Genomic DNA, 27,299 nt, shown 5'->3' on the forward strand with positions numbered 1-27,299 from the left:
GCTTCACTTCCAATAGTACATCAAGATAAATCAGAGACCTTTTCTTTTGAAGGGTCTATTGGAGACCCACACGTCCTGCAATGCACCTTATCTATGAAGCCAGGTCTGGCCAGCGGGAGCGATTGCAATCTCTATACTTCCACATGCTAAACAAGGCTCTTTGGAGGTGTCCCATGTTTTATGCAGGAGTATATTAATTACTGAGCAGATCATCATCTCGTCTTTAGAGCAGCACTGCATTGTACCTGGCTTCCTGAAATTAATGGCTTTATCTTTTCTTTGAAGGATTCTCTCTTTGCACTTGATTGTGCATTCACAGTAGTGACTGCAGACTGACAAAGAGGCACTGTCATACTTTTCTAGGCCTGAAAGAACTCACATTTTTCTGATGATGATCAGTGTATAATGCAGAACATTTATTCAGAAGAAAAATAAAAAACATTTACCGGTATATATATATATATATATATATATATATATATATATATATATATATATATATATATATATATATATATATATATATATATATATATATATATATAAAATACCAGTATATAAAGAAACAATTTTGTGTGGTCTGAAATTAAAATGAGTGATTCTGTTGAACCTTGCATTGATGTATGCATTTATTTATTTATTATGTATGAAATACATTTCGGAAATATGTTAATGCTGTTAAAACTTCAATTAAAAAAGGCGTCCATTAATAAGCACTTCATTGCAGTTCTGTTGATTACTCAGCAAGACAGGCTAAACCGATAAAATAACAGATACAAAAGACAGACGGAAACAGATCGCAGACAGACAGACAGACAGACAGACAGACAGACAGACCACAATGCAGGTGTGTTAAACTGTGCATGCACTACAGAAACACGGCACTCGATTGACAGAGACAACACCACAGCACATGCACCACGATTTAATCATCGCAACATTCAACGGGTGGGTTAGTCGGTACAGCACAACTGCTCGTGCACAATGATGACATCACTCAGATAATGCAACTGCCCAACTGAGCATGCTCAACTGCTTAGTTACTCAATCCTTAATATGCAAAAAAAAAAAAAAAAAAATACATACATATATATATATATATATATATATATATATATATATATATATATATATATATATATATATATATATATATATATATATATATATATATATGAATGAATGAATATGATATCTAAATAGGGAATGACGATGCGTGAATGCAATTCACTTCAGGTAAGGTTCTTGGAACTAGAAGTATGGATATTAAAAAATGTCAATAAGTAAATCATTTTAGGGACACTGTACTGTATTTTCGGCATTTTGATTACGTCCCAAACACACACAGAGACAGTTCTCCTATGGAAGGCAGGCATGTTCAAAAACTCCCTTAAGCTATTACTGTTTACCTTTGATTTTTTTTAATGGTGGTCAAATATGTAATAATGTAAAAGTTGCATTTTCCACAAACCAGGGAGCTGTGCATGTTCTGCATTGCAAGACAGTCACAGTGCTGGTGAAAGCTGACAGGATGTGCCTTCCACATCAGAACATGTTCTCTGTTTAAAGAAAAAAATATATATCATGACTTCATCTTAGCTTAAAGAAATAATGCAACATAACTTTGCCCATGTTCTTCTTACTGTGATGCAATATCCCGCTGCACTCATCTGAGGAAAAAAAAAAAAAAAAACGAGACAATTGCAATTATATTTAGGGCACTGTTTGCAGAGGCAGTGCTGTAGCTGTGGTGATTCTGTATCAGCAGCAAGCCTGGCTTTGCCTCAGGCAGACACCTACTTTACTGTAAATAAGCAAAAAAAGTTGAAAGCACCAACGTGGCATCAATAGAGCTCTCTTATCGTCAAACCTCCAAGTACATGTGGTACACTAGAGTGCACCTGTCCCCCTACACTCTAGTTTCTAGTGGATGACTTATTTGCTTTATGTAGTATTTCCTACTGATGTGTTCCCTACATTCACTGGAGGCTGAGAGTTGCACAGGGACAGGTTTATGGTTACACTGTGGTGTACCAGATGTACTTGGAAGACAGACATGATTCTGAGAGCTCTATTGAGGTCACAGAGGTGTGTTATGCTTCAATGATGATAATAGTTCACATCCATAACAAGATTCAGTAATTGGGCTGTTGTTTTTCCAGTGCATTTCAATGTTGGTGGCTTAAAAAAAACCCACAACAATTATAACGTTCATAAGAAAGTAATACATCCAAGATTCCAAGATGGAATGGTTGTCTTGGACTGAACTTTCTAAGATTGTCTGTTGCTAATATGTGAGTAAATGAAACGTCACACATGTGTAAGTAGGATTTTCAAGGCAAAACATTGAGGGGGAAAAAAATACAATAAAAAAGAAGTTTGGTTTTGTTTCCCATAAGGGGATCAGACAGGAGATGCCCCACCTATTATGATTGGCATTCTATCATTTCTTAAGTCATACATTACATCACATCAAATACTTTTTGAATTAGTCCCACCACAGTCAAAGGAAAAAACAACTGATGGTCCTTTTCCACAATCAGTTGACACTGATTAAAGAGAGCTTGGAGAGACAGTTGAAGACAATGTAACGCGGTCTTGCATTCAAGAGTTCAGAGGAGGGGGGCTGCTGGAATGAGATGCCCTTGATCTTCACATATCGACTTCTGATTCTGTGTGTGTCTAAGTGCTCGATTTCTCACACACTCTTTTCTCTGTTATACAAAGAGCGCAAGAGATAGTACACTCTCAACTTGATTAGAGGGAGCCACCAAATACTTAGAAACATAAGTCATTAAATCTAAATAAAAAACAGACGTAACCTGATATTAACGCACCTAATCTGTTGTGAATGCTTTGCCGTTGACATTGTGAGTGCGAGAGCTACACTCTCAACGGAATTATAAGTGTAGCTGATGCCAACAGGTTCCAATGGGCACGGGACTTCTTATGAATTTATTTATTTATTTATTTTTTAAATTTAGAATCGGCAATTGTTTTTTACCCCATTTTCTCCCCAGTTTGAAATACCCAATTTTAAGCATGGCTCACCGCTGCAACCCCCGTGCTGACTAGGGAGGGATGAAGACGAGCACACGTGCCCTCCGAAACGTGTGCCGTCAGCCGTCCACTTCTTTTCACTCTGCAGGCCCGCCATGCAGCTGCCTCAGAGCTACAGCGTAGGGGTACCACGCATCTCTGGGCAGCTTGCAGGCAGCCCGGCCAGTCTACAGGGGTCGCTGGTGCGTGGTGAGCCGAGGACACCCTGGCCAACCCAAGCCCTCCCCAACCACGGGCGTCACTCGGCCAATTGTGCGCCGCCCCCTGGTAACTCCCACCCACGTCCGGCAGTGGAAGAGCCTGGACCCGAACCGGCGATCTCCAGGCTATCGGGCACATCCTTTACTGGATGCGCCACTCGGGAGCATCCATAATATTATGAATTTGTGCACAGTTACATGTTAGTGCTTGCTGCAGACATATTCAAACATACACACACAAACAACAAAAAGAAGCAGTTAATAAAATCACTGCATGAGGCAAACAGACTTCCACCTGTGCAAATCTCTGACAAGCTGCAAGTAATGGTTAGTAATGCTTTCATCTACATTTAAAACACAGGTCTAAGTTATAGAAGATTCTGGTGGTTCTGTTTTAATGATCTAAACCATGGCGGATCTTAACACAGCTGCAGTTTAATTCTATATTAAAACGTGCCGATGCATTCCTTCAGGGATGATTTATTGATCCTTTGAATAACATCCATAAATAGAAAACAATACCTTCGGAAATACAGTCTGCCAAAGGCTGTGTGATATTAAGACCAACCTGTTTAAACAGACCCCGACTCTGTCTGTGTTTCAACCCAAGCTCATTGGCCTTTCCAAGTATCGGCATATTCAATGCATTGTTTTCAGTCTGATTCACTTAACCAGTTTTAGGATTAGGGTTACATGCAATGTCATGTGAACTACAGTACAGCAAGGTAAATACATACTTATACAGAATAAGATATGTAAACTGAAGCTAGCAGAAAATAATTCTATAATCTAAAAACACACACACACACACAAAAAATGATTATATGGGAAGGCCTAATTCTGAAAGGAAAACACAAACTGTGTTTTGTTTTATCAAAGATCAGTCTTTTCATGATTCAAGCCCAGTGCAGTGTTTGCTTTGGAGGTAAGCCTCTCAACCTGACAGGCTGCTTTATCAAAGCAGTTTCCAAAAAATGCTTCCATTTCAAACTTTCCAAGCATTAGTTATTTTTCATCTTCCCTTTCTTGACAGGTATGTTGTAGCTTGTACCTGTACAAATGGGTGTCGTGTAATTGTAACTGTAATAAATAACTGCATAATTAATGTTGTTTTCTATCCACTTTCATATAACTTAAACATAAAGCATTTATAGGATATACCACCGGTAATTAGCATGAGAAAAACTAAATGCATTTTCTATATACCGTACTTGCTTTTTAACCCTTTCATGTATGAAATATATACAAAAAAAATGCTAAAAAAAGTAGTAGCTTTGGACACATAATAAATATATTTGTCATTTTATTTCCCATGGCTTTATATGTGGAAATAGGCATCCTCATGTGAGGCTATCATGCATTTACATTTCTCATATACAGTTCTGATATAAAAGACTGGAAGAGATTTTTATTTTTTATTTATTTATTTATTTTTAATCCGTCTACATATGAGGTCGCCGTGCATGAAAGGGTTGATCTGGACTCTGTTGGTTCACTGGAAGTTTCTGTGCACAAATTACAAAGTGAATTCAATTTTGGTAGAAATATCAGAAAGGGGTACTCCATATGAATACTTACAAGAATACTCACATAGACAATAGTGCATGGGGTAGCGTGTGATATGAGAATTTAATGCACCCCCGAGGGGTGGGATGCTACATAAATCCACGCATCTCCCCCGAGGGGGGGTGTTAAATCCTCATTGATCACACACTACCCCATGCAGTATCTTTATAATCTCTGGTGAGCATGTTACCTCTGCCCGCGTTCTGAAGTTCTGTGTTGCTTGTTGTGGGGGCTTACTCTGCTTGGTCTGTGTCAGTGAGTTATTAGCTCGCGCTGGCTGGGGTTAACAAGCGCGTGTTATTACAGGACATATCAACTGGATGAGCCCATTGATAGCTTATTAAATGTTTAACAATATCTCTGCCTCTGGAAATTAAACACACATTCAAGAAAACTAACATCAACTGTTTTTTCCTGTTTGTTGTAGTTTGCCAGATATAGATGATCGTGGTTTAGGTGGGTTGGGTGTGGTTCTTTTAGCACTGTTCTATAATGACATCATACAGAACCTGCATCCTTAAGTCGTCAGATCCCTTGTTGCAATGCAGTGCTTTGAAATTCAGTCCATGCTGCAGCCGTGGCATTGCAAAGCGATGCTGCTAGGTGTCAGACAGTCCTATACAGTACTGCGAGTGCTGTGTGGAGACGAGGGCGAGTGTGCTCCAGACACATCTGAACACTGGCACTGAACACAAGGGTCACTGCAGAAAAAGCCTGCAGTCAATGCAACAAAACCCGGCGATATTTTGGTAGGTTACTACTGTTTGTAAAAACAGCTTGTGATATTCACGGATGCAGTGAGGTTAAAAGTACCTCTGAGACTCTTTTACTGAAGGAAGTGTGCTTCTGGAACGGATTCGTAAAATCGAATAAAAGACTATCGCAATCCCAAGGTAGTTAGTGTACCTTCATTAACGATCACATGGTCTCCAGATCCAGATCCAGATCCAGATCCAGACCAGATAGAAAAATCTGCACAAATAACACTGAACCAATACAAACCAGTGCACAGGGGAATCCAGCACAATGCTCTGCTCACTGCATCCGCGAATCTCACAAGCTGTTTTTACAATGCTTTGCACTGTGCTGATGTGTAGAACATCACACGTTTCTGGTTCATAGTAAGACTCAATACCACTAGAGGGCATGGCACTGTAGAGGGTAGTGGTTTGAGCCACCCTGGCATTTCAGCTGAAAATCTAAATCTAAGTGACACAGTGCGTGACAAACGTAGATGACCTTGCTTTTGATTGGCACGTGAACATTAAACAGTAATGCAGCATCTGTATGAGCGTTGGCTGTAGTCTCAGTGGAGCTCACTGGATCCTGGCTTGTCAAAGCATCAGATAGCCAGGTCTTCTATTGATGTGAACTCATTTCATCAGCAGCTAGAGCGACCTTGAAAAGGTAATGGCGGGTTAGATAGATAGGTAGATAGATAGATAGATAGACAGACAGACATACTGTGTGTGTGTGTGCCTATATATATATATATATATATATATATATTAGTTCACAGCCCCAGATACTTGGAAGTATTAGACCTGTTTTCAGTACTGATGGGGCAGACTCTGACACTTCCATATAAATGCACAGTACTGGTACAGTAATTAACAAGGTAAACAGATGACTTTCTATTCCCTGCTCACTTACCCATCTCACTGTTTGCTACAGCTAATGACATAATTAGGGGCCAGTCACTGAGAACAGAACAAGATTTAAAAAACGTGATCACATCATCACAAGTGGTGAGGGTATGCAAAGGGCTACCTTGTCATGCTGTTTTATTACACATAAAAAGCAATATGACCATTACATAAGGAATGGCATTGCAGCAAAGGCTGTTGAGCTGCAGTGTGAGATTTGCATGACAGGGAGCTTTCGTTGCAGCCATGCCAAGCTGAGCGCACACACGCATGCACGCACGCACACACGCGAGTCCACAGTCCTCCAGCTTTTCAGCAACAGCTCAAGCAGTTGCAAGCCTAACATTTCACCTCGCAATGGTTCACTTTCAAAATGTTATTCAGAGTGTAATGAGCCTAATGGCATGTCAAGGATACACGGCCGAGATAAGGGAGGTGCTGCAGGGCCAGTGGAAATGAAACTAACTGGGGTTAAATATACTGTAATGAACAGATATTTTAAGCGGCGTACCCCACCGAGTGCTGTGCTAAATATAGAGCTACTAGAGCCATGCTTTGTGAATATATGTTTTTTATTACAGCACAAGTGAAATATTTATACAGGTGCTGGAATGTTCAAAAGAATTCCTTGAAGCATTTACTCTGCAAGACTCTATTAGTATCTTCCACTGTGGCATGACAACGAGGCACGGCTTCATTAAAAACATTAGGATGCTATAACCATACCTTCTTTAATTACACCCATTTCATACTTTCCTTTCAGCTTTATTTCACCCCATTGTAGATCACAGGTTTGGGATATTGTAGCATTAATGTAGAATTGTCTCACAATGTAGGTTTTTTTTTTTTTTTTTTTTTTTTTTTAAAACGTTCAGTGGACCGCCAATAAGATGGTGAAATCCTTGGAAGCTAACACTGCACACGATTATTCTTACCACCACCCACCACACTGCCGTTTTATGCCCCATTGGCATCTGGATGAAATGAATGTGTGTGTTTTCTACGCCTTGCTGAATGCTTATCCTATCTCTGCTAATGCAAAATGCCAAACCCCTTTTGGCAGCAGCGTATTGTTATGTACAGAGTTAAGTGAGCCTCAATTACGAATGTATAAATAGAAAAGGAAACCAGAAAGTCCTAATGTATGGGCGGGAGAGACACCAGTGACTGGTAACTACAGCAGCACATCAAGCCTGCGTTCCTGCTTCAGATCAATACCAACCCCAGCTTGCTTTCTCTTCGGTAGTGCTGTACATGTTATCTTCTTCTGTACTATAAAACACACACTGCCCACGGTTTTCTTTGCTTATTACATGTGTACAGAACTAACAATAATGAAAATCTCACTTTAATAAACTGTGCTCTAGCAGACCTGAGATATTGTAAAACCAACCACTGTGTTTTCTAAAAAGTCAAGCTGGCCTGACTGCCGCCCACACGCAGGTGTGCAGCGGTGCAGGCAGACCTGGGTCCTGTCCCCGAACACAAAGCGCTTCAAATCACAAGAGAAAACTCTAAGACTAGTCCAGAATGCTGTCGCCCCGCTTTCCCATGGGAATGTGAACTGGGGGCAGGTGGGCATCGTCTCCATTTCTGTGTCAGTTCGAATTACATAGGAGTACTATAGGTTTCCATTTAATGTTATTTAAGAGGAAATAATCCCAGAGAAAATAGGTGCATTCCTGGTATGCTTTGCACAGCCCAGTGTGAGATAAACTACAGTGAATGTCTTACAATATAGTGGCGGTGCTACAAAAAAATTAAAAAAAACGGAGGTATTCCTGCAGTATTTATAAATAGGATACATTTGTTACAGCACTTAACAAGAGTCGAAAAAACAAGTCTCACATTTAGAATGAATAAAGTGTGTAACAATAAGGTTATATCAGTTGTGGGGTACTGGATATCACAAAGACTGTTTGGTACGTCCTAAAAAAAGTTACACATTCACATTCAATAAATGAAACAGTAAGTAAAAAATTTACACACACGCACACACCATGACAACTTCATAAATAGGCATTTGAAAAATGTTTCAATGTCATGCCGAGTGATAGGAAAGAATGTTAAATGTGTGTTGCAGCTGTGTTTCCAGATCCCTTCTCTTCCCGAATGACAGGAATACTGCGTTTCACACAGACATGCAGTGAAACTCCATACAGCGCCTTGTCTCCAGCTTGAGAAGTGGGTGTCAGGACAGCTGGAAGTCGCTTGCCCGCATAGCAATTTTGTTTTTTTTTGCTGCAGTCATCCAGCCTCTTTGGCTGTGGCTCCTTTACAACCAACTCATTTCTTATTCAGGAGGCTCAAACAACAGACTCTCAGTGTGGGGAGCTCTACTGTTACTGCTTCCCTTCCTCAGCAAGGGCCTTCCGCGCTCAACAGCTCCAAGATGCCTCTTTAAGAGCCCCATGGAAACGAGAGGCAGAACTGCTTAGAAATGAATACAAACAGCATGAAGTCTAATTGTACTATCAGTTAGTAAAACTGATAGAGAGGTGTGTAAAGACACTCCTGCCTGTTGGGCAGAGTGGATCAAGCGAGCAGGAGTGCCGGTTCACATCCCGATGGAGACTCACAGGGAGCGCTGCATCAGACTCCCGCAGGGACAGGGAGGAACAGCGGCTAGGGAGAGCTCTCCTCATCTCACTGCAGCGGCCCCTACTGTTCAGGAGGACTAGCCAGACTGGCTACCGCAGTTTGCCACATTTACTAAACCCTCTCTGGGCTTTACAGCGCTTCCCTATGTTTACCGTGCTTTCACTACGCTTTATTACACTTTGCTGTGCTTTTACTATAATAAATTTTTAGAAGGGAAGGTTTGCACATTTTGTTACTTTGTTTGGGGGGGGGAGGTGGTGGGTAAATCAATTTTCTGTTAAGGATTTGACCCTCTGACACAACTAAATGTACTGGAATATTTTGCCGTCTCGATTGTCTGAGAGTGTCTCTATTTAAAACGTTCAGTGTATGGCCTATGCCTGTTTTTTTTCATCTGTCAGTGTTCACCCTGTTTTTTTTTTTTTACTTATTTTATTTTTTTATCTCTAGCGAGCACGGAGTCTTTTGTTCCAGTGGTTTCCAAGGGGAAAACACAGAAATAAAACAGCTGCAAGTTTAACACATGTGTGCACAAGTTTGCAAATCCTGATCGCTATCTCTTCTATCCAAGGCTTTCAAGGGAATGACAGGGGGGCTTGATTGCAGCTTTCTAATACAAGACATGAACAAAATAAACATGCGAATCTCAACGAGAAAAGTGTCAGATCTGATCATTTAATCATCTGTGTAAAAAAAAACAAAACAAAAATGCTTTTCTGAAACACACAAAGTACTGAGGAATGCCAAAGAAAATCTCTGTTCATGCAAACGACTTAAAAATGATAAATCAATAAGCCTAACTGACTGAAAAAATGAAACAAAAAAAAAAAACCCAGGAAGGAAATATTGGAAACCCTCCACATAACAATATGTTAGCTTGCTTATTTCAAAATGCATTGCAAATATTTGCACAGCCGTCTCTACAGCCACAGAAGATGCATCTTTGAAGTCAGAACCAGTTGTAAGAGGAGTCCCTGCTGCCTGAATCACATAATATATAGCCCCCCCCCCCCCCCCCCCCCTTTTAAAATGACTTTGGGCTGGCACTACCACTACGACCACTACCACTACTACTACTAATGTGTTTAAATGTAGAAAATCTAATAGCTACACAGAACAGCTGAAAGTGTGAGTGGCTTGCTGAGGTCGGATGGAGCAGCAGTGGTGGAGCTGGGATTCAAACCCATGAGCTCCTGGCTCCTCTCACACTCTACCATCGCACCAGCCTGCTGCTGAAAATGAAAAAACTGCAAAAGCTCAGTGAGCGTTCAGGAGTTGTTCTTCACCTTCTCTCTGGTGTTTCCTGCATAGTGATGGGAATCCTGCTGTAGTTCTATTTTCATTGTACGTGTAACACAGAACTGCAGCAATCTGCAACACAATCACTGCACAAGTCATCAGCAGCCACACTGACTCTGAGGGTTCCTTGTAAAGTACGTTCACACCAGAAATGAACGGGTGTTTGTTTATCTGATATTTGATGCTATCTGACCATGCTTTGGGTTGCACGAAAAACTGGGTACAAGTTGGGGCTAAACCACATGAAAAGCAGAGCGGTCGGGTGCTGGGAATCGCTTCTGTGGAAGTCGAGTCTCTTAAACAGAGGATTACCTAAAGCATAAACATATGGAGCAGTCTGTGAATTGCTAAGCAGGTCACACCTTTTCATAGCTTAAAATTTGCTCTTCGCTGCTCAGTATTTATTTATTTTACTTGTAACTGCAGTCAATTCATGCTCGGATATGCAGGAGGTCCCCTGTGGCATCAGCTGTGCTTTCTGCTCATTGAAAACAAACCATCTTGATTAATTGAATAAACAGGCTATTCATCACTTTTTATATTTTTATGCAATCTTTTTCAATACTTTTTTTTTTTTTTTTTTTTTAATCCAGGTTGATTACCATACAGGTGATGTTTTGTATTTCATTTTCATATGGTACTTTGCCAAAATACTCTGAACCAGCCGATGTTGGGAGAACTAGGAGCCATTCTTTCAGCATCCACACTCCCAGTACAGCTGTCTTGAACTGGAGTCCACATCAAGCCAGTCGTGTCTAAAAGGATTGTTACAGATGGTCGGTAAACGTCTAGAACGCGTGTTTCTGTTCATGCAAAAATGATCCCATTAAAAGGCTTAATACTGTAGGAGAGAGAAAAAAAAAACATTTAACTCGGCCACCCTTAGACTTGATGAAATTGTACCCTAAACCGACCCATGTTTGAACTTCTCCGAAATAACTAGTTGCATCATCTGAATTTACTCCCCATTACTGAGAAACACTTTTCCTTTCCAAGCTAATGCCTGGCAGAAAAAACAAGGGTGGCGTTTGTGCTTAAATATGTATGTACATAATGACTGTAATGTTTGAGTTATTAAAGGAGGCTGTGTGGTTCAGTGGTTAAAGAAAAGGGCTTGTAACCAGGAGGTCCCCAGTTCAAAGCCCACCTCAGCCACTGACTCATTGTGTGACCCTGAGCAAGTCACTTAACCTCCTTGTGCTCCGTCTTTCGGGTGAGACGTAATTGTAAGTGACTCTGCAGCTGATGCATAGTTCACACACCCTAGTCTCTGTAAGTGGCCTTGGATAAAGGCGTCTGCTAAATAAAAACAAATAATAATAAAGGATTTAGGCTCCTACCAGCAAACTTGGTAAAAGCCAGCTGTATATTTACACTCTGCTGTTCGCTTATCCCATTTGCCTTCTGTATTATTCTTTCTCTTTTTGTTTCACAGCTTCTGAATAGGATAATAGGTGTACACCACCACTCAGCAAATCCACTTGATTTTTGTTATTCTCTCTAAACACAGCTCCGTTTCACAAGCCAGCACAAGAGAAGGTGAATCTGTAGAATCATAGGCTGTTTATTTTGGATACCACTTGCTTTCATCCAAAGCGTCTGCATTGTATCTGACGATATCAGTGGTCTGGATGAGGACATTTAGAGTTACATGTACAAGTGCCTACCTCGATCGCCCCTTCATCGAACTGGCACGCAGACCAGGTGAGGTGCTGTATGCACAGTAAAAAAAAGAAAAGGTTAGCCACACAGACCACATTTCAGATGCCTGACTCTCATGTTAATTTACTACTGGGGAATCCCTTCAATACTCAACACACAATGCACACACATGTCTCTTTGCAATGACAGCGAAAGTCTTCACGATGACAACTTATTTTGCCAGGCTTGTTTCTGTCTATCTTTGTCCTATCTTTACTGTTTTGTTATTAGTTCCCATTGCCCCTCTCAATCTGAGGAACACTGTGGCTGGTCTTGTTGAAAATGTAGAGTATATACATGCCTTTTCATGGACAGTAATTTTCGAAATAGAACACACAGACTGCATCTATTGCACATGACTTCTTGGGTTAAACTCTTTGTAGAGTATAACACGCATCTCTTGTATAACACGCACCCTATGTATACTGCCCTGTAAAAAGCACCATAACATAGTACAAAAACACACAACCTATACATAACATGCAAAAATGTGTAAAGGGTGCATGTTATATCCTAAAGATTTTGATATCCATCATCTGCCTAGATTTAGTTGGACTAAATGCACCGCAGGTCACTTTTGCAGACGTTTGACCTCCCAGAGGTCTCACAGTACCTGATCAAATTATTTTAAATACATGTATTTAATACACAGCTCAGCTGGAACAGACAGCTGTAGCTCGACTGCTGCATAGGTTTTGGGTGGCCTGCTTCCAGCGGGAGGGGACTGTGGAAAATCAAACTTGTGAATCTCCCTGTTAAAACAGCCCAGAGCACTCTGGAATTAATGCGATGGTCTGGCCCACTCATTCTTTTCTTGGCTTGCACAGTTTGTTACAGTATACTCAGCAATTACACGGATCAGATCACCTGCATTACCTTATTATTTGCAGCTGGGCAATGCGGTCTTATCTCAAGCACATTGTTATCCCAGTTCTTGCACAGCCATTAACAGCTAGCATCCTATTGCTTACACGACCCAAGCAGATACGCTTCTGATTAGCATGAACCACCATTAACAGAAATAAATGAACTTGATTGTAAATCACGCTGCATCGTGTTGGGAATGCTGTAATTTACTGGTAAGCAAACCCCTTTGTTAACTCGTGCAATGTTTGTTTGCCAAATACACAGAGACTGGGTTACTTTGTGTGTTAAAATATAAAAACACTTTTTATAAGGTGTATATTACTTCATTATCTCAGCAGCTCATTAGAAATACCTGGTTAAATAGTTAAATATTACTGTTTAACTTGCATCAAAAGTGTGTGTTTGGGTTTTTTTTTGCAAGTCTGCACTTCAAACCTTCATTCATCATGTTGGGATTATCAGATAGAAAGAAGAGTGGGAAAGCCAAGGCAAATTGGACCATGCAGCTAATTAGGGCATTTTTCTGGTGCTTGTCGTACTTCATCCACCTCAATTTACTTTATGAAGAATTATGGACCTTTTTCGATGAAAGCTTGCTCTCCTTTCCTCTCTATCAAGAGCGTCCACCTCTTCTGTTTCAACACCACTTTTAATCTCAGAAGCCAATGCTTTCACACTGACACTACTGAACACATGATGTCATTTTTCTGGTACCAGTTACGAGGCAAAATAGTGACAAAAGCTGTTCTCCACACACGTTGCCTTGCTTGCACCGTACTGGATGGTATATCAGGTCACTGGTGGGGTGGTTAAAATCAACCTCTCACCTTTTAACATGGGAGCTGCAGAAGTTAAATAACTCTATCTACCTCTTTTTTTTCCCTCAAGCTTGTTTGCCAAGCCATTTCCCACTTCCTGGATAAGTGAGTAATGTGTACTTACTGCAGATAGAATATCATAATGCAAATATTATGAGGTTGTGTTCCAGGTAACCACCACTACCTGGTTAGAACATCTGACCCCGCCTCGTCAGAGATGGCAAGTTAACCTGCAAGTCTGATGGCACAGAGATAACATTACTGAATGTGTCCTATTTCAAGAATAAATAACACAGTGTGGTCCTCTGTGTTGAAAATCAAGACAGTACTATCACTATTAAAAATCTATTCAGGTCTTTCTCCAAGCTAATGCTGATTAAAACTGAGTTAATCCTTCAGTTAGTCTCACTGAACACAGCAGTGCCACTCCTATTTATTAATAATGCCGTCACAATACCTGCGGGTCTGAACAACTGTCAGCACATTAAAGATGCATAACTGGGTTTACATGCCTCATGATCTGCAGCTACTGTGCACGGAACAGGTCTTTAGATGATTAATGAGTCTGATTAATTAAACGGTTCTCCGAACACTTCTAAATCGATTACTCGAACGTGATAAAACGGGACTTTGTGTGTTCTTTAAAAACACTGCACCATCACAACCTTCTTTGATGCGCAGCCCTCTCGTCCCTGCTCCAGTAGGAGGGGCAGTGGAACGACGACAAGCCGATCTCTTGTGAAAGGCACTGGAATGACTAAGCCTACAGCGCAGTCCCCACACTGGACTTTCACTGCAACGCTCCCTCTTCAAACTCATACCTGAGTTATACGGCTTGCCTTGTTTCTTATCAGCTGGCTCTGTTTACTCGAGACGGCTGTAAATATTTTCAGAGCTATCTTCTGAGCAATAAACAGCCTCACAGGTGTGATGTGATCAGCAGAGAATGCAGTGATCCAACACATTCCTAACCGTACCTGTAGTCAAGCGATACTGTACACAAGATTGTACCCCTGCTGGGACGGGTCACGAACCTTCCAGCACACGTTTCACTTCCGTCATAGTGAAGAGTTTAAGGGGCCATTATTATCCATAAACTTTAGAAGTATGAGGAACTGTTTCGGCTAGTGCCTTCCTCAGTGTGCAATATTTACAAATCTGGGTTTCTAATCTTTAACCCCCTGAGGTACACAAGGCATATCTTCTTAAAATACATTTGGAGGATGACTCAAGTATCACCAACCTGCCAGGAAAATGTAAAGCCTGTTTCGTGCACCTCATTGCAAATATAAGCAAGTTAACATCATGTTATTTGTGAGACACACATGTCCCTTGTACCTTAAAGAGTTAAGAGAGAAGCAGTGGTTAGGAAATGCTGTACTCCGCGCTGCAATCTGCATACACTGATAACACCCAAGGGGTCTGCATTGTATGTGTATCATAACACAGATTACACACGTTTCTGTATCAGTCAGACAAATCAACCAAAGCAAAATAAGATACAGTTCTAACATCAAATACAAAAATAAATAAACACTTTAAGATTGACATCTTATTTTCAAAAGGGCAGCATGCAAACACGCACTAACACGCTTAGCAAAATATGTGGCAACTAGGAAATCACAAACAATATGCCATTAAATAAACATTGCATGTTGAAAACGGAAGTCGGATGCACCAATAACAAGGTTTTAAATGTTATTTTGATTACAAAAAAAAACAACATTTTGATGAGCACTCAAGCAATTAAACACTAGGGCCTCGTTGCAGACGATACCAAATCTGAAAGCAACAGACGCCATGCAAAAAATGTCATTTTGTTTCAGTGGCAGGTGGAAGCACACAACTTGGCCTGCATCAACTCTTCTGGTATACTCCCATTTAAATGAATGCATGCTGAAATGTATCTGCACTAAACTGAACTTGATGAGCATTAATCACATATCGTGGCTTCTCAGTGCACCTTATAAACTCTGTTCACTACATAATAAGGTATGGGTGTTAGGCGGTGCATTCTAAATGATGTCACTTAACCACAGGCACAAGCTTCAAATATAGGTGTTACATAATAGTAGTTACATAATATTCTATGAAAACATCACGTATCCCAGGCAAAACATTTTGGAAGGAGAATGCTTGTTGATAAGGCACGCTAGCTCTGTCATAATGATGGTTTTGCAACAGGAAATGCTAGGCTTAAGAGTTAAAAAAATAAAAACCCACAACATTCTCTAAATGTGTTCGTGGGCAGGGCACAGAGTGCTATATATTATGAGAGAAAAAAATAATCGCCAGCATGTCCGACAGACTTCAGCGTTTGTAACACTGTCTGGTTCAATTTGTTTTTATGGAAGTGTAACAACAGCACTAAACCTCACACTCAACAATGCTGTTCATGTTGAGATTTCTTTAACCCTGTCCTACCACTACATGTAAAGGGACTTGGAATTCATCAATCCACATTAATGAAGGCTTTTAACAGGCTCTGTCTGGACCAGTGAGCGGTTATGAAGGCTCTGTCCCTCTAAATCACTGATCTGCTGCTTCAATAACTACTGGAACGAATATACACGCAACACACCTTGGTCTAGTAGGTGGCTCGAGTAGATATTGTTGTTTGTGTCCAGAGTAGACGACAGGGCCACATGCATTACAAGACACCCCAAAGGGCCTTATTGCATTTATAATCCAGGTCACAGTGGATTTGAAGAAAAAAAAAAGTATCAATCATGTTCAAGGCAAATAAGGGATTTGAGTAAATTAATTTAATTGAAACGTGCAAAAGAAAGTATATCTTGGTATTGTGTACATTGCCATTGAAAAAAGATATACCAGGGGGCAGCGCTGAGACGGCACGGTTTGTTTCCCGTCAGTGCAGACACTGTTTGAGCAGAACAGACGGGAGGAGAGGGGTGGATAATGTGCAGAACTGGCTTTTTGCATTTTTCTGTTGAGTTATTTGAAGTGACAAAGTCAGGGTGAGTGAGTACAAAGACAGAGTTTTCTTTTTTTTAAATTATTTTTTACTTACTACTTTAGGTTTTTTTTTTTTTGCAGGTAATTGGTCACTCAGTTTCATAGTTACAGCTGTACATCTGTACTTGTAAACAAGATGCTTACCGATATTTTAAATTCTGTGAGGCAGGACATTGATTTCAAATGTGTGACAAGGCTCCAACTGTCCATATTCATCCAATAGACAGACAGCTGGAACCTTGCTCGACCAATCACATTGCTTGTTTCACGTCTCATTGCCAGCCCTGGATTACAAATCCATATACAGTATAAATAAATGAATAATTCCCATGTCAAGATCTATTCAAATTATAGTTTTGGTGCTTCTGTGAAATTTAGCAAAATCAGCACAACTGTTGCGAGTTGCAAGAAATCAAACTGAAAACGAAAAGAAGATCGGAAGGGACAATGCTGATGGGAAGACTTACTGTACGTTTCGACACTGAAGTGCTTCCATGAACTTTTACTACAACAACTCGGAAATAACTGAACCTCAAAACCACCCTGGCCCTAAAGAAACAAAAGCACATTCAAATGCAGATTTGTTTACTCTGAGGAGCAGTTAAACTGCTTTGTAAACTGGCGTGCCACTCTTTGAATTTACTGTAAAATGATTTAATTACTAATTAATACCAACACGGTCAGGTCAGTTACTGAGCAGAGATTCAGATTACTGCTGATGTCGTCACGATTGAGTAAAACAATCATTATTATAAAAGCAACACAGTGACCGGACTAGAACTGGGTTCAAAAACATATGTCAATGTATTCCTAGGATACAAGATGTATATACACAGACGTATACAAACATTACCCAGTTCAATGACCATGCATACAGTCTCCATGCAGGACTGTGCTATTTAAGAGAATTCCCATGCATCATATTGTTCTGCAATTGTCAGCTGAGAAGATACCCACATTTCCCAGCCAGCTTTATTAATATGGGGAAGCTGGTAGAATATGAGCATTACATTTTTTGATTAAAAATCAGACTTAATCAGGGATGGAAATAAATTTGACCCATTCCTGGTTTCCCTGTGAGTTTAACAAGACATACCTGAGCTTGTTACCTATACACTGTGGTTAATCAGGCTCTTAGTAAAACCTGGAATGGATGCTATGCAATAGGAATCTTATTTCCATCCCTGTAAATTATTGCTATGAAGAACATATTCATATGTTATTTGTCAAGATCAGCCTTACATCTAAAGAAAACACTTGTTAAGTGAAGTTCAGTTTGTAGCTCATAAGACATGTTGAGGGAGGGGTGTGAGGAAGACTCCCAGGTGTGAAGGTTCACTTACGGTCCTCGTTCTCCAGCATGATGGAGTAGAGGAAATCTCTCGGTGTCATGTAGGACTCCTCTTCATACTCCATGGTGGCAAACTGCTGGAAGCGACGCTTCCTGGGAGAGATCCCCTCCTCCCCTGCGCTCTGTGCAAACAACAATGAAAAACCATGAGAAACGAAACATACAAGTGGAAATCAACAGCTACAGAAGGACAGCAACGACGACATCTTCCTCGGGGTTCAAAATCACTGAAATCACGCCACTGTGAAAATACTGAACATGCTCGTTTTGTTTGCTAATCCTTTACTCCGCCCCGTTCCTCCTGACATACCTCCCGACATGAGGAGGCTGTGTGGTCCAGTGGTTAAAGAAAAGGGCTTGTAACCTGGAGGTCCCCGGTTCAAATCCCACCTCAGCAACTGACTCATTGTGTGACCCTGAGCAAGTCACTTAACCTCCTTGTGCTCCATCTTTCGGGTGAGACGTAACTATAAGTGACTCTGCAGCTGATGCATAGTTCACACACCCTAGTCTCTGTAAGTCGCCTTGGATAAAGGCGTCTGCTAAATAAACAAATAATAATAATAATAATAATAATATGGTACAAAGCAGAAATAAGGGAGGCAGTCTGGGGTAACTGGGTCAGATCAAGAAGAGCCTTGGCATGCTCATTTAACAGATACTCAGCTGCTAGACACAGGGCCAACATTGCAAGTGAAAATGTATAAGAAGTAATTCCACTGATAGACTTGGTTTGATTGGGAAGGTCTTTGCCCAACTGGAACACCCTGTCTTGGAAATAGAACCGAAAGCAGCTGTGATACAGCACTACATCAGATCAGCACTGACATTCATATGGTCTACAGCCCTGTGCACACTCCACAGAGAGAGCCAGATACACAGACACACACAATTAGAACAGCTGCTGGAATGCAGACAGCAGGGATAGGTGTAGTCCTTCTTCAAATTAGAATCCTCGCCTGGCTTTCCATTCGAATTCCCTACAACACGATGTGAAGGGCGGAAGACTGCAAACCCAGCTCTAAAATAACCTACATACAGAACCGCCCCAAAAAAAAAAGATAAAAAAAGCAGTTTCTTTTTTTAGGTTTCTATTATGGACATGAAATCGTGTCTCCCTGTCTACGGTATAGTGTGTGGCTTTAATTTGGGACCTGGCTGTGACATAACTGCAGACGAGATATATAACTGCAGCTAACTCCTACTGCAAACCAATCTATTTAAAAAGGTTCCTGTACTGTAAATCATGTCTTTCTTCAAAAGTATGTCCCCCTGTAATCTGCATTAAAACAGGGTGTTTTCAAAAGAAAAGGGCTGCAAAGCGAGCAAGCGTTTCCATCTGTGGTAACTGTTAGGTTTTCAACATAGCTCTTCAAAATATGATCTCAGTACTACCTCTCAAGCAAACATCTGGAATGCGCATCAACAAAGAGGTAAAGGAAAGTTCACTTTCCTGTAAAAATATAAAAAAACACATTCTGTAACTGCTACAGTTAAATAAACCAGGCAAGAATTAGATTACGCTATCACGCTTAATGCAACTGGTGCTGATGACACGGGTACACCCTAAACAAAAGGACTTGGTTTCATTAAAACCTTTTTTTTTTTTTTTCATACAGCCCAGCTCAATCACAGATGTCTAGGCACCATCTGAGAATATATAAATGTAATCTGCTGTACGTGGGAAAATCAGAAAGGTCATACAGGGTGACATGACAAGTGCCGGGAAGAATACCACTACATTTAGAAGGCTAGACAATTACAGCTGATGTCTCCAAACCTCATGTTCAATGCTTCAGTGGAATCGCTCCCTCGTAACGCAGGATACTGTACAGGCAGAGTATGTCGAAGACAACAAAACCTGCCGACACAATCATGGTTTGGAGTGACTGTGCGAGAAAGTCGTTATTCACAGCAGTTCTGTTTTAGGTCCACCCACTACTGTACCAGGCACGTTACGAATACCCGTGCAAGTATGACGGCGCTGAGGAACAGTACAAGTGTAAACAACAACTCCCCTGCCCAGCCTGACTACTCTGATGATCACATTCAAAACACTGGGGCACATTGGAAAGCCTTTACTCCAGTCTATCACAGTCTGGAACACACACACACAGACACGCACGCACGCACACACAGACACACGCACACGCAGACACACGCACGCAAGCACGCACACACACACGCACGCACGCACACACACACGCACGCACGCACACACACACACACACAGACACACACACAGACACAAACGCACGCACGCACACACACAGACACACACAGAGACAGACACACACACACAGACACCCTCCTGCATTGTAATGTAGGCTGAAAACTTGGTGCAACACATATCTTTAAAAGTTACACACCCAAAAGCTTCCTAAAGCAACATGCTCTTGATTCAAATGTTTACAAACTCAGATCGGCTTTCCAGAGTCCACAGTGTTGTTGTAACACACGTAATGTGGAATGGACCTTGTTCCTTTTACACAATTAGACCCAATCAAGCAAGTAATACTGTATAAAACAAGGACTCTTCAGGACTCTCTCTACAAATGCCATGTAATACTGTATAAAACAAGGACTCTTCAGGACTCTCCTTACACATGCCATGTAATTGAATCCGCACTATGGGGTTGATTTTATCAACTTATACCCGGCCAGGGTAAGACCGCAGGATTCTACAGAACTTGAGTATTTTAAAAGCACCAGGGAATCCATCTTCAATCCAGGGGATTACCAGTGCTGTAAAATGCTCTACAAAATCCAGCTGTGTTTTATCCCAGCAGGTTATATCAAGTCAACCCCTTAACCACTTGCTCAGAGATGTCAGTACCTATGGTCACGATTTATACAGTACAACATGAAACACAAATTGACCATAATGTACAGCATTCCTCTTTCTTTGCAACCACCAGTTTGTTATATTGTTTGAAAAAAACAACAACAACAACAATTAATTTAATCTGCTTTGCAATAATATTTTCTAACCGTTCAGCTCCTTGCAGACTGTAACCTACTGAGTACAAAGTTAATTCTTCAGATATCGCAGCGTGTAGGGCATTAGCGTGGTTACTTAAGCATAGGATAAACCCTCTGAAAGACAGCTTGGCATGTACGCTGAGCTGATTAAACTAGCTGGGACTGAATGGTACAGCATCCAGTGGAAGCACAAGTGGAGGCCCACTGCCAAGGAACGGAGTTTAGCAAGAAGCCCCCAGTCAGAGGTACGCAGAAACCTGGGCTCTCTGAAAGATGGAAGCATGTTTCACAATGCAGAGAGCGGTATGCTTTGGAACAACATGTCTTAGAAGAGCTTTCAGTACCATGAAAAGGTAGGTCAGGACCTACAGACACCATCATCTACATGCGACACACAAACATGCTACCTCAGATTCTGATACTCTCAAATCACATGTGCTGAGGAATGTCCCTACCAAGTTTCACCACAATTGACTAAGCAAATATCTACAAATTTAACTGTGACAGATAGGCAAGAGTGCCCCATTTACCCCCAGACTCCGATAGGCTCAGTAACTTGTGTGCTTTCTGGTTCAATGGTTTTAGACCTGTTCACCATAAACTTGGAATGGGGAACTAGGAATGCCCCAGTTCTGTTTTACTGCAGTATTTCAATTGCAGAACATAGCAGAAGAACAGTGCCTTGAGGCTTTGGGGATTCCCAAGGTGAAGAGTAAGCAGTTATTTAGTTTACACTGCGTAGCTTCAAACCCTGCTGATGTATATGGCACAGCAACAGGGTAGCAATCTGCTGAACTGCGTTTACACCTCACACAGAATTCAGTGCTTTACTGCTGCTATAAAACATGATTACGTAAGGGCACATGTGACCCAGCTTGATAACACAGCCATACATCGTTACAACTGCCTTTATTACTTTATTACAGATCCCCCCCCCACCCACCCCTTTTATTGACGCACAAAATTCTCTGTACAAATGAAGAAATAAACAATGCATTTAAGACGTGCTTACAAATTAGGATCTGATCATTCTGGGGCAAATAATCTAAATAGACACAACCAACAATCCTGACCATATACCTCACAAGCCATGCTAAAAGACCTGCGTTTACTACCAACATACAGTACTGGGGGTCTTGACACACAGACGTAAAAGAAAGATGAGCTGGGGAATGCAAGTGGTGGTGGCTGTGCTACTTGCGCAATATTTAGAATGTCGTATAATCAGCAGCTTTCATGGGGCTCCAATGAAGAGTCCCAGTCAAATGCGTTCTCTAATATAAGAAGCACTTAGCACCTTGAGGCCAATCTCCCTGTAATAAAACACTCTGGAGTGGTCTGAACAGCACGTACATTCATTCAATAAAACCCACTGCAGTAGTTCTAATCACTTCAATAAACACAGCACCTTCTAATTATGCAATTGCTTTTTTTTAACAGTGTTTTTACCTTTCAGCAAATGCACCAATATTGCAATTCTATGTTTACACTGCTGTCGTATCCAGATTATTCTCTGTTTGTTTTAACTGTGAGCTGTGCACATCGATTGTCTTTGAATTAAGTTATGCACAGTATAAAAGGGCAGTACATGCAAAGCTACCGGTATACCAGTTTAAACAAAAATAAATAAATAATATCTTGTCTCTTCACTTTTAAACACTGGATTTGCGCTGCTGTACAGATTTTAAACTGTCAATACTGAGAGAATGTTCCTGCAAGCATTGGCCTGTTTCAATGGAAAAACAGCAACTCAACACCATGTGGAATGTTTTTCTTTCTGAATCGTGAAGCAACTGCTTAAAATAATGCAGCCGTACTTTCAGGCTCCACAAAAGTAAGACAGCCATTAACGAGCCATTACAAAGCAGTTAATTAGACACAACTATCACAGCAGTCTTGCTTTCTGGAAATCTCCACATACCATACAGGAACTACAAAGAGAGCCTCGCCAATGACTGACAGCTCGCTGCACTTAGAAAAATGTATGCTGTTTTTTTTTTTGTTTTTTTTTCCCCAGTGTGCGTCAAACTATACCTTTACAATAACAACCCCTTATCGGAATCAAGCGAAATATCAATCCATTTAGTTTCAAAGGGTTAACTAAATTGGCATCAGTGTTTATTTGTCTCTCAGACGAAAGAATTTACAATACCGGAGCAAGGTACAGTACAGAATTCCTCGCTGCTAAGAGAATAGCACACAGTCTCTTAAAAGCTAGGGGTCTAAGCATTCCAAGCTGCTGATAAAAGGGATATTTAGATAACATGATCATTTCTCAGTCAGTTTTCAAATGTCATATTTCATAAATGATTAACAGAAGGTTGCACTGTGCAGACTGCGTGGGGATGTAAAAGCAAGCAGTGTGAATTGCTGTTGTGAATTTACTTGCTCAAGTGAAGCAGCAACACTTAATTACTATGGGCCCTTCCCTGGTAGGGAAGCTATATTACAGCCTACGGGTTTTAACACGTTTAAAATCATGTCTTCCTTTAACTAGAAAGCACTCAACAGTGCTAAATTTAGAACTACTGAAAGAACCTTCAACGACAAGTGTCTGCAAGGTATTGCATGCATCTGTAGTTTCTTCTTACAGTATACTGTATATCCAGTGTGATGCCCTAGATATTTCATACTGTACATAACTATACACAGCCTCAACAGAGCTACATTTTGAAATGCCAAAAAAGATACTCAACAAATTCAATGGCAGTTCAGCTCATACTTGCAGTGTTTAATCTCATAGTAAGTTTATTTCTAAAACAGTTCTAAAATTAAACTAGTGTGTGTTTCTTTGCCTGATTATTAATGTGTTGGTAAGAATCTGGTATACAGGACAGTAGCTAAGAAACTGCACAGTGGTCAAGGTAATTACTACAATAAAATAACCGCAAAAGATAATAATGATACATCTTAAATGTACTGCAATGCTTTTTTGCTTTTTTGTTCAACTGCATTTGGCACTATGAAGAAAAATGACAACTTAAAAACCTTCTTAAAACATGTAATACTGTAAATAAATGGAATCGAAATAGTTCTTTTTTTATCTGAATCTTATTTTTTCTTCATTAGTATTTTATTGTTGCTTTTGGTTATTATCTATATCTCTCTCTCATATATATATTCCTCATGTACCTGCCTTGAGGTACATGAGGAATTGAGCGGTTCTTCAAGTGGCTTCAGTTTGGGAACCCCTGTTTGTAAAATAAAAACAATAAAAGCAGCTGTGTGGGGATTGCATTTGTTGATAACCTGAATAAATTGAAAGAATATTCAACAGATGTGATCACATGTTTATTTAGCGCTAGACAAAATACTCAGGGAGAACTTAAAAAAAAAAAACATTCGTTCATTTCAATCTGATGAAGCAACACTTTATCCACAGCTCTCAAGTCTGGTTTGGCAAATGGTTTTTACAACACTTTGTAAGACATGAATTAATTCTATTTGTATAGAGAAAAAAAAATAAGACCTTTCTTATTATTATAATTGTTTTAATAGGTATTAAAGAGATATTTCTTTCCTTTTTCTTCCCCCCTTCAGCTAAAGGCAAAACAGGTGCAAAAACAACATTACCTCAGCATGCAAGAAATTTGTCCATAATACTTTTAGTAAATCCTTAAGCTATGTAAACAGCATTTCAAAGGAGTTGGAGGTAGTACTGAATGGGTGTGCTTTATGACGGATGATGTAGCTGGAAAAAAATGAGTAATTCAATGCTTCTTTATAACAAATTGCTCTGCCACCAAGTCAGCCCATCTATCTGTATGCAATGTACAAAGGAAGCCGGTCAGTGTGGGGATTAAACCCTGAGAGTGTGAGCTGAGCACTGACATGGGGAGAGATTACACACTGAACACTGCAATACTGGGACAGCAGTGTGAGCCGAGCACTCACACGGGGAGAGATTACACACTGAACACTGCAATACTGGGACAGCAGTGTGAGCTGAGCACTGACATGGGGAGAGATTAAACACCGAACACTGCAATACTGGGACAGCAGTGTGAGCCGAGCACTCACATGGGGAGAGATTACACACTGAACACTGCAATACTGGGACAGCAGTGTGAGCTGAGCACTGACATGGGGAGAGATTACACACTGAACACTGTACATTTTTTTTGCAAGTTTTGCTGACATTTAACCTCCTCCTCATATGACAGTGTTCAGTTTAACCACTACAGCTTTGAATAAAAAAAAAGTTTGAAAAACTGTGCATACATTATTTGTAATTCAACAAAATGTGACATTATTGGTAGGGGGTGAATACTTCTGCAAACCACTGTGTGTATTTTATATTTATTTATATATATATATATATATATATATATATTTGCAAGAATAGAAATATTAAAATAAAACAAGCTTAAGCATACCAATACAATCCCTGGCAAAGCCTCCCCAGGTTGTGTTTTTGTCCCATACCTGCCTTCTATCATAGAAAGCCATTAGGAACCAGCCATGTCAACTGCCATGCTTCACCTCAGTTGCAAAGCACAACATTTAGTAAAGAACAAAAAAAATAAATGAAAAATGAAGATGGATATGCCTCTAAAACATTAGGAGGAGGAAATGCTACTTGTTGCAAGGTCTGCTTTACTTTCTTCTCCACTCAAGAATGACCTCCGGCATATAGATTTCAATCAAGTTGAATAACTTTAATGCACTCCACCACCTTAAAGAAACAAAAGAACCCATTTGTCTTCATACATTTTCATTTAATTAATCACAAACACAGCCACTTGTGTGTAACATTAAAGCAGATGTTTGATAAGGATCTGGTTCAATTCTGTACATTTCCCCCCCCCTATAATTGAGAACAACTAACTTGAATATTGTTCGATTTAATTTATTTTTTTCTCTAAAGTTTTTGTACTACTGATCATTGCACGACTGAGTGTTTAAAGTTCTGGAGGAACATTCAATTAAAACAACTGCAAAGAAGCATGAACAAAACAACCCCTTACTGTTTAAATCTCTTTTTTCAGATTTCTCTAGTGCGATCTTTCCAGGCTATTCTTGTGTTCTTAAATCATATTTAAAAAAAAAAAAATTAATGCATGGTCATCTAAGCCAGAAACACTGGGCTTCGTGTTCTAGTGTTTTTCCCCTCTACTCGGCTTCCTTCCTCAAACCTGGAAATAGCAGCAGTATCCAAACAGGTGAAAATCTGACTCCCTCAATTATTAGTTTGCCTTAGTCTGAGCTTAACCTTGCGCCTTTCTGAACTCTCACCTTGCACCATCGGTAAGTGTGCAGTTAGTCTAATAAAGAATGTTAGGCAGTCATCTGTCACTCTGATGCTGCCCAGAAGAATGGAAACAGCAGGTTGTCTGCGAGACACCCTTTAGTCAAGTTCGGGGGAGGGCAGAGGGGCTATAAAGTCAAAAGGTGAAGCAAAAGGATAAGGACTCTGGTTTGAGGTATCGCTGATGTATTTGCTGTGAGCTGACCACACAGTCACTCCAATACTGAACGTATCACGAAAGGTGAAGATGGGTCTCCCCACGCACGACAAAGAATTCACACACACAAAAGAGAGACAGACTTCAGACCTATCTGAAGAGCAAGAAAGCAAACATGCCACGGCATGGCTTAAAAGCTTTGTTGTTAACTGAAGACAGATAATGGTGCCTGGACAGAAGCAGCTGGATGCTACAGGAGTAGAAACACAGTTTAATTATGTCAATTGAGGCTTTTGCCAGCACACTTGACAAATAGCAGCTATTAACTCTTGTGAAACTGCTGAGCCAAGGCTACTATTACCTGTGTTTAAACCATGCTTATTAGTGCAGTAATAGTTAATCTAGCGGAATTACCATGTGCGGTCCAAATAAAAAAAAAAAAAAAACACATTTACACAAAGGCTGACAGTTTTCCTATTTAAAGCTTTATCCATTGTAAAAGCACACAGCAAAACAGACAATTTATTATTAGATATATAGATTCTCCCCCCCAATGACAGCTGTCAAGGTACGATAAACTCCTGAAGATGATTTATCGTGTGTTTGCTTCATAACGTCATCGTCGAGTACCTCACAGTCAAATGAAGACAGCATGCACTGATTTAAATCTGTAACAGACACAATTCTTTTGAGACTGATATTTAACACTCTTAATAGCATGTGGGAGGGAGGGGTGAAACAGATGCATTCTTGGTGCTTTTTATATCCCCATTTCACCGAGACTGTATTTAAAGTGTGCCCCCCCCTACACCCCGACAGTGACCCCT

At 40.4% G+C, this 27,299-nt stretch overlaps 1 protein-coding gene across 2 annotated transcripts in view; it reads right to left on the reverse strand.

Annotated features, from left to right (window-relative positions):
• LOC117407129 (calcium uptake protein 2, mitochondrial-like) overlaps positions 1 to 27,299 on the reverse strand; it is an 83,203-nt gene that overhangs the window by 16,547 nt on the left and 39,357 nt on the right. The window contains exons 2-3 of one of the 2 annotated variants that reach the window (XM_059027959.1): positions 18,078 to 18,207; positions 1,623 to 1,670 (exon numbers count right to left, since the gene is read on the reverse strand). In XM_059027959.1, the coding sequence (XP_058883942.1) occupies positions 1,623 to 1,670; positions 18,078 to 18,207 (178 nt within the window). The remainder of the gene's footprint in view (positions 1 to 1,622; positions 1,671 to 18,077; positions 18,208 to 27,299) is intronic. The other variant, XM_034922694.2, reaches the window with a different exon arrangement.

Source organism: Acipenser ruthenus, chromosome 8 (genome assembly GCF_902713425.1).
Source record: "Acipenser ruthenus chromosome 8, fAciRut3.2 maternal haplotype, whole genome shotgun sequence".
In the NCBI taxonomy this organism is placed as follows: Eukaryota; Metazoa; Chordata; class Actinopteri; order Acipenseriformes; family Acipenseridae; genus Acipenser; species Acipenser ruthenus.